Consider the following 11,108-nt stretch of genomic DNA (forward strand, 5'->3'; position numbering starts at 1 on the left):
CCCAGATGGGAGCTGTGGGCAAGCAGGATGGGGAGGAAACCATTCCACCCATACATCCCCACTGATGGCCGTTGTTTGTGTGTTGAAGGTCCAACAGGGCAGCCCAGCATGAGCTGGAGAGGGACCTGGCCAACAAGCAGGCGGCCCACCGCATCGATGACAAGTGCCACCACCTGAGGAACACCTCTGATGGCATCAGCTACTACCGAGGGGTGGAGCGGGTTGATGCCACGTGAGTGCACATTGGGCAGCACACGAGCACTGAGCCATCCCCGGGATGCATGGTGCCTCTCCCTGGCAGGGAGCTGGTTTTCCCCAGCCCACTGTAAAGGCATGTGTCTCTGCATGGCACATCCATCCTGCATGGAGACACCCACCTCGGAAGGGCCGTTTCTCTCCGCTCACCATAAAGGGAGAAAACAACCCTCTGCTTTTAGCTGGATGCCAAACATCCAGCGGGCGAAAGCGAGTCCCACCTAATTAAACATTATATCAGGGTTCAGAGATCAGCCTGAAAATGAATTCAGTCCAGCACCTCTGCACAGCTCATTAAGTTTATGCATATTTTCAAAGATGTGTCAGTGCTTGCCTGAGTGCTCTTCATTGACGTAAAGTCTGGGGGGTTCACCCCTGCATGGAGAGGGCCTGGCAAGGAGCCGAAATGACACAGAAGATATAGAGAGCATGGTCCTGGGACAGAGTTCAGCTGCTTTTGGGTGCCAGGAATTCGGCTTTGGCTCTGCAGTAAATGAATGGTGACCTAAACCAGCACTTGCAGAGATATGCCCTAAGTGGCAAAGGGCTGAGGGAATAAATCTGCTGCTCACACAGATGCATGCAGCTAATGGAGGGGCATAGATTGATTCAATTTTTCTAATGTTTGAATAATTATTCACAGTAGAGCTCAGACATATTTAGACAGGCAAATGAATTGCAAAGGATTGATACTAAAATTCAGAGGGGGGTAAAATGTGCCAAGGATCAGCATGTTTTAAATGGAGCTTATGTGGTATTTAAGTCTTTTGTTGACCTTGTTCTGGACTACTGCACAGGCGTGAACTTCATCCTGAATGCACAGACAGGGAATTGAATATTATCTAATGCTCATTCAGTTTAGTATGAAACTGAAATAAGTTATGAGCAAAATGAATTGACTGCAATCTGCGCGTTGTCGTGAAGCTGTGAATCACTTGGCACTTAAATGCCTTGAACGTCTAAGTATGAGGTCTGATTAAAATCTCTGTTTTTCTGGGGGAATCTTTTGTTTGTCTGAGCTTTCATAAGTATCACACTTGTCTTCACGAACATGTCATCATTTGATAAGCATTACTGAACAAATGGTGTCCAGATGTTTCACTTTCATGTGGTCAAATTAAGAGCATAGATTTAATCTACATTTAATCCATGCTGCTCCCTGGCAGGGTGCTTGCCTGCCCACAGCCAGCTTTAGCAGCACGGGCTTACCGGGGGCCTCTCCTTCCCCCCTCCCAGGATCTCGGTGCCGGAATCGTGGGCCAAGTTCACAGATGACAACATCCTCCGCTCCCAGAGCGAACGGGCAGCCTCCGCCAAGCTGCGGGACAACATCGAAAACCTGCTGGTGGTGACGGCCAACGAGATGTGGCGCCAGTTCAACGCGGTGAACGTCGCCTTCACTAACCGCATCGCCGAGACAGCCGACGCCAAGAGCAAGATTCAGACCCACCTGGCCAAGGTAGCCTGAACCTTTCCCTTTCGGTGTGACACCGTCACTTCCCGGTGACACCACCCTCCATGCAGACCCGGCCCAAGAAGAGGAACGGTCGCCGCAAGATGCTGGTTATAGTATTGTTTCCTGTTTGAAACTCAAAGTACTGGGGACTTTCTTCTTGGAGCAGGATGAGTTGGCACTCTAACTTCATCTCAAGGGATACTGTCTTTTGTTAGTGCATCCCAGCTGACAGCCTGGCAGCACAGGGATTTCTAGCAGAAAATGTAAATGCTGGTTGCATCTCCTGGTAGTTACTTCAGAAACGCTGGCTGCCCTGCAGAAAGTCTTTGCTGGGCCTCTGCTGGGGTGCCTGCCAGGGGGTTCGCAGGCTCGATTCTCCTCCAAGGACGTGCTTTCAGTCTCAGCGGTCTGTGTTTGCTACACGGTTACCCGTGTGTTTCCTGCATTGCTCTGCCAAGCAGAGGAGGTGGAGATCAGCAATGGGCACCAGGCTCAGACCGGCGGGTCTCATGGAAAGCTTCCTGAAAAGTGCTCAACACAGTATTGATTAACTGAGCGGAGACTGGGCTTGCAGCACTGCAGGCTGATGCCATGTCCTTAAATGAGGATCCATTAAAAACTTTCCCTCTATTAGTTGCTATTGATGGATGATCAGTTACTGAAAGCAGTACTTTTGGGAAGCTGGTAATTCAATAGATCCATCACTGCTCCAAAACCTCCTCTGATGTGACAGCAGCAGCAGAGAGAGGCTTTTCCCTGGAGAGAAATATCTGCTGGATCTGTGCCTCAATATGTGGCAGAGTGACAGTGGTCTGAGCCCAGGGTCTGCTTATTGAACTTGGTTATTTCTGCAAACGGACAGGAGAAAAGGGAAATGATGTGGTCACTTGGCAATATCTTTTTAATTTATGCATGTGTTTCTTTTTCACGCCAGACACTGCAGGAAATCTTCCAGATTGAGATGAACATAGAAGCCATCCGAAAAGCCATTAGGGACAAAGGGCCTCCGTTAAAGGTGGCTCAGACCCGGCTGGATGAGCGCACGCGGAGACCAAATGTGGAGCTGTGCCGGGACACTGCCCAGCTCCGGTAAGGCAGGAGCGCAGGGCTGGCAGGGTCCTTGAGGAGTCACTGGTGGTTGCACTCGAGAGCATCACTGGATGACAAAATTAATCATGGTTTGTTTTTTTCTAAATAGTCCTTCCATAATTGCACTGATATAATCAAAAGCAAAGAGCAGGTATCCCAGCCTTTGGGTGCTGGGAGAGCTCTGCACCCGTGAAGGAGGCTGTACACTATGGCTGGATACAGCCTGATGCCACCCCATGAGGGGCTGGATTTTTCCCACTTGGGTAAACCTCACCTTCTCTCCTGCCTGCTTCCCGGTGGTTGGATGTGCTCAGTTTTGAAGGATAAGCCCTTTACTCTCTGACTGTCTTGCACTGACAGCACTTAGTTCCTTCCTCTTGGGTAACTGCAAGAAAGGATGCACCATATGGAGAAGCAGTAAGGGCTGTCCTCCCTTCCCCTGGGGACCCTGGAAATCCTTTGAAGGATGTAGTGCGCTCTTTGGGATTGCACCCCAAGGGGCTGTGGAGGAGCAGGCTGCCCTGAGTGCCCAGCAGCACTCCCTGTGAGGCACCCCGCACCTCACATCCCCTCCTGGGAGCCCTCTGGGCACGATTCTATGTGAAGCCGTTTAAAAGCAATTTAAAGCCAGCCCCAGAGCCTGTTTAGCATCTCGCATACCATTGTTTTTTCCATACTCCACTTGTTTCACATTCACTTTTAGCCTCTCCCAGCTGTCCTGTTTTGCTGTGTGTGCATCCGTGGGCGTGGGGAGGACGCCTGCACGGGGAAATCCAGGAGGGTGAACCAACAAACCCGCAAAACCAAACAGGAACAGGAAACCACAGCTGCTCGTCCCTCTTCCCGGTGGTGCGAGCTGCCCCAGGAGACGTGGCTGCACATTGCCAAAGCCTTAGAGCAAACTTAACTATGCCTCCCCACTGAGGTCCGGAGGAGCTCTGCCCTTGGATTTCCCATGCATTTGCCAAAAAATGGGGCGTCCGAGTTAGTCTGAGCACTGTGAAGGGGGAAATCCTGTGCCCAAGGGGCCCGTCAGCAACACCATGCTAGAAACCACCCCGTGACGGGACTGTTAACGGGGGTTTCTTGCTGTTTTCCAGCCTTGTCAACGAGGTCCATGAAATTGATGAGACGATCCAGAGCCTCCAGCAGCGGCTGAGAGACGCCGAGGACACGCTGCAAACGCTGGTTCGTGCCAAGTCGGTCTTGGAGCATGACCTGGCCATCAAAGCCAACTCACTCTTCATTGACCAGGAGAAGTGCATGGGGATGCGCAAGACCTTTCCCAGCACTGCGCGGCTGGTGGGTTACGTTTAGGCTGGGCTCAGCTGAACTCAAGGTATCTATTGCAGGAGGTATTCTCAGTTTTGCTAGGATGCATTCCCAGTTTTGCTAAGATGCTTTGAAAATACATGATTAGGCTTTCACTTCCTGATGAAAGCCCTGAGTAGAAATTAAATGATCACTTTGTGTGTTACGTGGTCTACCAGGTTTTTTTCTTCCTTTGGTTTTTCTCTTTCCACTGCTCTTTCACGGTGTGCCAGAAAGTAGCTGAAAATATCCTGTATGCGACTAAGAGTAAATCCACCCACGGGGATTCATTCCTACCCTTTCAGTCTGTGACTTTAGGAGAAAAACTGTTGTGTCTTCCTCCTTTTGAGTCTGTCTGATGTGGAAAACGCACAAGGGGAACTAAAGCTAGTTGTCAGAGTAATTAGCGGTTGACATCCATAAGGTATTTTTAATGGTACAGCAGCAGAAACACAAACTATCCTGTAAACCGTTGCAGCATGTTCTGTTCCTAAATAGAAAAACTTGCATTTTAAGCTGATTTCTAATGATAGTTTTCTTGCTTTTGATAATTTTTAAATGTCATCTAAAATGTCAGTGCTGGGGTCTTAAACTGAGGAAATACTTTCGACTAGTTAATTGAAGAAAATGCTGTGGGTTTAATTTTGGTGAGTATGGATTGGTTCCTAATTTAACCTCTTGCATGTAGTTTGTTGGTGGAAGAACCAAAGCACTTTAAAGGTAAAAAAATGAATCAGTCCTTAAGTCAGCCACCCTGACTGCTGTGGTGCCTGCTTTCTTGCTGTAAATCAGACCTATTTTACCAAATGTTTGAATTTTCAGAGGGATAAGTCTTTAATCAATCTGAGGTTCAGTGTGAAAGTCACTTTGCAAATTGTCTCCTTAGACTCACGTGTCACTTAGACACTCTTGAATCATTTAACTTAAGCAGAGTTGAGCTCAGCCTAAAGCCTGTAGGTACCAAGAACCCCAAAAGAGCCAAAGCTCTTCTCCTCCCTCGGGAATCCAGGGCATGGACCTCGTGGCCCAGCATGGGGTCTCTCGGGAGCTGAGAGCATCTTTTCTTGTCTTGCATCCCCAGAGGACTCCATCTCACAGCACAGGTCCAGACAGACCTGCCTGCCCTCCCCACTGTCCCCGGGGCAGCCCCCAAGAGCCATAACCTGTGCCGAGGTCCTGCCTCAGCCTCAGCATCTTGGCAGGATCTCTCTTCACCGCAGCAGCCCTAAACAGGAAGCAATTGTCTTTTTAACCTTTTTTTTTTACTAGCACTTTTGTCTCATGGAGTCTAAAAATAGATTTCCTCTACTTTGTGTGTATCTTGGAGCTAGAGCCTGTCGGAGACAGCAGCCACCCTTTCTAAAGAGAAGATACAACCATCAGAAGGAAAAACTGTCCAACTTATCACGCCTTCCCTTTCTCCATGTATCTCCCACCCCAAAATAAGCCAGTGGCATGTTAAACTCATAGAGACTTCCAGTTTTGTTAGCATCCTCGCTAGCATTTGTGCTGCTTTGTGCTGTTACTCTCCCCATGTTCCTTTACAGAAGGCTTTCACAAACCCTGGTGATTTTGGCTGCTCTGCTGTTTTGAAGCCCCGCTCCAGATGGCTGGTTTTCAGGCAAAGCTGCCTGTTTTCTTTTTTGAGAAATGAGCCCCATGAATTTGTCCCCAGCTGAGTGCTGGGAAGTGGGGCACCCACAGTCCCTTTCCGAAAGGCTCAGGCTTTTAAGTAACTTCAGCAAAGTCCTGGCATCAGCAACAGCTTCACATTCATTTCACTTCCACCTTCATTTTTGAGTCACATAAAAAAAATACCTGAGCTCCGTTTTACTATGAGGGCACACCGATAACAGTCAGCACCCAAAGTCTCCTATTTTCTCCAATTTTGCTTTCAGAGTACCCCAAACACTCATCTTTCCCACCAGCCCAACTCCTTTAAGGCTTTCTCCTAATTGACAGTGTTTATGTGGTGTCGCAATTATCTGACTCTAAATTTTATGTTGCTGTCCTACCCTCTCAATACTCCTTTACACGATATTGGCAATGCATTTCTTTCCTCCATTTGAGCCATGACCAGAGGAATTTCAGTTGCAGCTTCTCTAGTTTCTTTCACAAATACTTTCTGCTTTCCTGCAGCAGATTTCCCAGACATTAGAGAATTCCCAGGTCCCTCTGGGATTTCATACTCTCCACACCAGTTTTCCATAACATGATGATATTGATGTTACTTCTTCTGGTAGCTGATACTCTGAAATCCTCCCCAAGCACTTTGTCTAATCCTATGTGTGCTTCAGTTTGAGGTTGTTTTTTTTCCCCTCTCACAGTGTGTCCTACGCACATCCCATGACGGCAGCCAGCCTTGCCACAAAACTCCTGTAAAATGGGTCCCTAGGGAGAGGGGGTTGGGTGAAATTCCAATAGACACGTGGTTTGTGGCAGGGTCTCCTGCAAAGGGATGGGTTTGCCTCCCATGACTGAGCTGCTGGTGAGTAAAGCTGCTCGATTCAATCACTGCAGGGCTGGTTTTGGGGTTGCAGCCGAACAGCCTCTGTCTTTGATGTATACCAGGTGCATTAAACAACTGTCCTGCCTTCCTGTTTCTGATGTGTGAGATGCCTTTGCTTTCATACCATTAAATGATTTGCCTTCATAGATCACTTCTAAATAGTATCCCCTCCTGCCTCGGCTGCCTTTCTGCACTGATGTGATGTTTCCTTTCTTTAAATGCCTTCAATCTAAAGAACGATGTGCCTGCTTTTATTGCTGCTTATTGCTGGCTTTATCAGCCAAGTTGCTGAGAAAGTTAGTTTGTGGAAATCCCTTAGCATCCCATAGCCATATTCCCACCCTCCTGCACCATTCCAAAAACCCCTGCAGAGCTGGGTTTTTAAACTAATTGTTTACTGATCGGAGGAAAGAATATAAATTAATAAAACCAGGACAGCATTGCTTCGTGCAAGCTAAGCTTCATGTCTGTCCAGGATCCAGTTGAACAGTCAAGGCCAGTCTGTCAAGAAGCTATTCAGAAAGGAGGCTTGGGTGTTTTTGTTGTCTTAAGAAAAGAAAAATCACTGAATGTCCTGGAGGAATCTGATATGAATTTGGGTGAAATGAGAGCTTGCCAAAAAACATGTTAACAGCATATTGCATAACTAATGCAGATTATTATGCTCGAGGGAGAGAGAATTCCCAAAACAGCATCAGCAGTCAGAAAAAAACCCAAGCTCATTGCTATTATGAAAAGAAAAAAAAAGGGGGGGGGAATTTTGGCAAAATGCTAAAGAAAATTTGGGCAGTGTGGGATCATAGAAATGGCTGTGCTGGCTCAGACCAAAGTCCAGCAAGCCCCAGATTCAGCCTCTGACAGACCCAACAGGAGATGCTTAGATAAAAGTACCAGAACAAGGCAAGCACCCTGTGATACTTTCCCAGTCTACTTTCCCAGCTTCCAGCAATTAGTATCTCAAGGACTTCCTGAGCTGACAGGGCTGTCCTTGAATTTAATATCCCCCAATGGATTTGTTTCACATGGTCTTGTTCCAGTCGTTCTTTGAGCCCGTGCAGACTTGCAGTATCCGCTGTGTCCCTCAGCAGGGAGCTGCAGGGGACGGAGCATCGTCACCCTCAGAGCATCGGTGGCCACTCTTGGGACCCTGCAGGAGACTGAAAAAGGGGCCAGACCTAGGACTGCTGAAGCCAAAGGTGTTGAACTCAATAGCTTGGGCAAAAAGGTGGCTCAAAGGTGGTTTAGATCTGTATCCTCTGTAGGTTCAACACAGGAGCTCACGACGGGTTGGGTCCTTTCATATGCTGTCAGCATGCAGGAGACGAGCATGAATCACAATTTCTCAAAGTATCTGAATATGTTGACACTGAGTCGTGTCCCGGCTGGGAAGCTCCATAGGGGTTTTTTTTTGATTTTTGGAGTCTGGGTAAATTTTGGGTTCATTGAAGCCAGTGGGATTTTCTCCAGTGATTTCAGCCCAACTCTATCAGTGGTGACAACTGGCTTGGAGTTGAAAGTAAAAAGTTGGACGAAGTTGGTTTTTGGGCATGAATGCAGACAGGACTAAAATATTTTATAAATTCTTCTTGGTTTGGTGGAAAACAAATGTCAGGAAAAGTAAGTAAATGTCTCCGAGATGTATTAGACCTCTTGTTTTAGAAGTTTGATGAATTTAAATGTCTCCCCTTCTGGTTTTTTTTTCTGCTTGAAATGGCTTTTCAAATAGCCATTCCACCAGTTTTAACAAAAAAGGTAAAAAACCCTCTCTCAGTGCATTTTGATACAAACAGCGTTTTCCACTGGAGAAAAGGCCTGTTCCTTTTGCAGCCCTGCCGTGGAGTAGCTGTGTGGCTCAGTAACCCGCAGCAGCTCCTCTTCCTGGGGCACGGCGTCCGCCTCCTCCCCGGCCGCCTGGCTGAGACCCAGCCGCGCTCGGTGCACATCCCTCCACTTGGCGGGGAAAGGGCAAGATCCTGGCAGCCCTCTGGGCCCCGCTCTCGCTGCCAGCCGAGGACGTGCTCTCAAGGTGGAGAGCCTTCCCCCAACCCTTCAGGTGGAAATACTTTAGATGGTTATTTCTCTGTGGGTGTGTGTATTTTTATATATACGTGCACGTGTGTTGTTTGGGGGAGCACTGTAAGTTCTCCATAAAATGCGAGTCAAACCGTATATTGCTCTCCTCCTTTCCCTAGTTGAACAGTTGTTTGAAACCAGGATTTCTTCCCCCATTGTTCTGTTCCCAGCCCGACGTGAGCTGCGGGCTCGCTGATGGCAGTGCAGATTTCTGCCCCTTCCTCTTTGCATTTCAAATCCTCTGTTGCTAATGGTGTCCATCACCAGGGTAGGGAACAGGAAGCGACTCCCTAAAATTGTGATGACAGAGCAAAATCTTGGGGTTAAGCAAGTTCATCCACAAGAAGACATACAGAGAAAATCTTGTCTTTTTGTGTAGCTTGAAAACGCTTGTTCTAAGAGTGGTTTCATTCACCTGGCCTGGGGCTAACAGCAGGAAGGAGATGGTGTACATGTATGCTGGACCGATGGCGGCAGGGCCCATGGTGTGCTGGTTCAGGTGATGCCACAGACACAGTCAAATGAGGCCTAGACCCTTTTCAGCAAAGTCCTCAAAGTCGTCACTGCCTTGTCAGATTAGCATCTGAGCCCCTTGAAGTGATATAAACCCCACCTTCCCCCCTGAATTCTGATTATTTTATTCTAGAAATTCAAGCTGAAGCATCATTACAGTTTTAAGTGATCCCATGGAATAGATTCAAAGGGAGAAATCCACATTTTTTTACCCAGTGTTTACACAACCCGTCAATCTTACAGTATTCCCAGCACAGCCTGTGGCGAATCTTGTTTGTACACAAAACATTTTTCAAATTTATTGTGGCGCCTGCTTTTATTTAGGCCGTGACAACCACTGCTAGCCACACTCGTATGGAGACTGAGCTGGGGCAGCCGGGCAGCTTTTGAGCCCCTTGATGGGGAGCACTGTGCAATTCTCCGGCCTGCGCCAGGTCGGGCGGTGATGCCGTCTCTCCAGCAAAACCTCAAGGGCTCTGCTGTGAACATCTTCACTTTCTCACCTCCTCTTCTCCTGGCCTGAACAGTCGCCACCCGGCACCTCCGGTTGATGGAAGGCACAGAGAGGAGCTTTGTCTCCAGCGCTTTCATGAGAGAACTCACCGTGCTCCCTGGGGCAGCATGGTCCCCCATCAGCAGAGCTGCCGCGATAGCACGTGTTTTTCCAAAGCCCTGCTCCGTTTGGATGTTGCACCTTTCCAAGAAGAGAAGTGTCTGAGGAGCACGGGAGTGATGTGCTCTTCTCTCTGGGCTTCTTCCACCGTTTCTAATCTGCAACTCTCAGCCAAAACAGGCTTCATTACCCTCAGGCTACTCTTTTCCCTGATTTGAGTTTCAGATATTTCTCCCGTGCTTAAAAAGCTGCTTTTGGCACCGTTTTCAGAACTGGAGCCGAGGTGGTTTTGCTCTCCCCCATTCGCAGAGGAGCTCGGGTGCAGTATGCAACCCCCACACCTCCCCGCTCCGTTTTTGGGGAATGAGTCAGATAATTTATCCAGAGACGCGGCAGCTGAGATCTCAGACCTACAAACTTCAATCAGAAGATCGTCTCTAACGGCAGGCTACATCGCAGTCCTTGGGGACAAGACCCTTCTCGCTCTGCGTTTGCGCAGCCCCGAGCATGGTGGCTCCTTCTGCTCTGCGAGCAGCACAGGCGCTCAACCCACAGAGGCAAGACAGCCCAAAATAGCCTCATTAGTGAGGAATGTACTGATGCCGGTCCAGATGTTTTAGTCCTCTGGGGCTTGCAATCACGGATGGCACTGGCTCCCGACGGCACGTGCAGCGGCAGGCAGCAGCGTCACAGGGCGCAGGGGGGTGGCAGCAGCGGAGAAATGGGTGGGTATTTTTTGGAGGGGAGGGCAAATGGCATCCTTTGAAACCAGGCTGGGCAAACCTGCGCGAGGCAGAGCCGGGGCTGCTGGAGTTGAGTTTGGCTCGGCAGTGTGGCGACGGGGCGTGCAGGCATGTACTGAAACAGGGGCTTGAGCAGGGTGTGAGGCCAGGGGCTTCGTTTCAGCTGCTGGCCCATCTCCCCCCCACACCCCCATAGAGTGCTCTGAACTCCCACTTGCTGGCTAATGCATGTGATGGGACCACTTACGCCAGTGCGGAGGAGCCAGAGCCTGTGCTGCAGGGAACACGCCTGTGCTTGCCAGGAGGAAGGAGCCAAGCACGCTTCTCTCCCTCTTTTCTCCCAAGATTTACAGTTTTGGTGGCTGGATGCCGAATTCCCTCGTCTCTGCAACAAAGCAGGACTAGTTTGGAGCTGGTGCGTGAAGACGGGAGAGGTGATGGGGAGGTTGGTGCTAGTGCTTAAGACTCCCAGGAGCGCGCAGGTCTCCTGTGGGGACTATTGGTGGCGGGGGGGAGGTTTATTTCAACAGATTAGCTGTGGTTGAG

The 11,108-nt window shown here is 49.1% G+C and overlaps 1 protein-coding gene across 6 annotated transcripts in view; it reads left to right on the forward strand.

Annotated features, from left to right (window-relative positions):
- TEKT3 (tektin 3) overlaps positions 1–4,631 on the forward strand; it is a 101,792-nt gene extending 97,161 nt beyond the window's left edge. For all 6 annotated transcript variants that reach the window (XM_030015871.2, XM_030015875.2, XM_030015873.2 and 3 more), the window contains 4 exons: positions 89–232; positions 1,492–1,714; positions 2,646–2,800; positions 3,901–4,631. In XM_030015871.2, the coding sequence (XP_029871731.1) occupies positions 89–232; positions 1,492–1,714; positions 2,646–2,800; positions 3,901–4,117 (739 nt within the window). In that variant the 3' untranslated portion in view covers positions 4,118–4,631. The remainder of the gene's footprint in view (positions 1–88; positions 233–1,491; positions 1,715–2,645; positions 2,801–3,900) is intronic.
- The last annotated feature ends 6,477 nt before the right edge of the window (positions 4,632–11,108 follow it).

The sequence above is a fragment of the Aquila chrysaetos genome, chromosome 5 (genome assembly GCF_900496995.4).
Source record: "Aquila chrysaetos chrysaetos chromosome 5, bAquChr1.4, whole genome shotgun sequence".
In the NCBI taxonomy this organism is placed as follows: Eukaryota; Metazoa; Chordata; class Aves; order Accipitriformes; family Accipitridae; genus Aquila; species Aquila chrysaetos.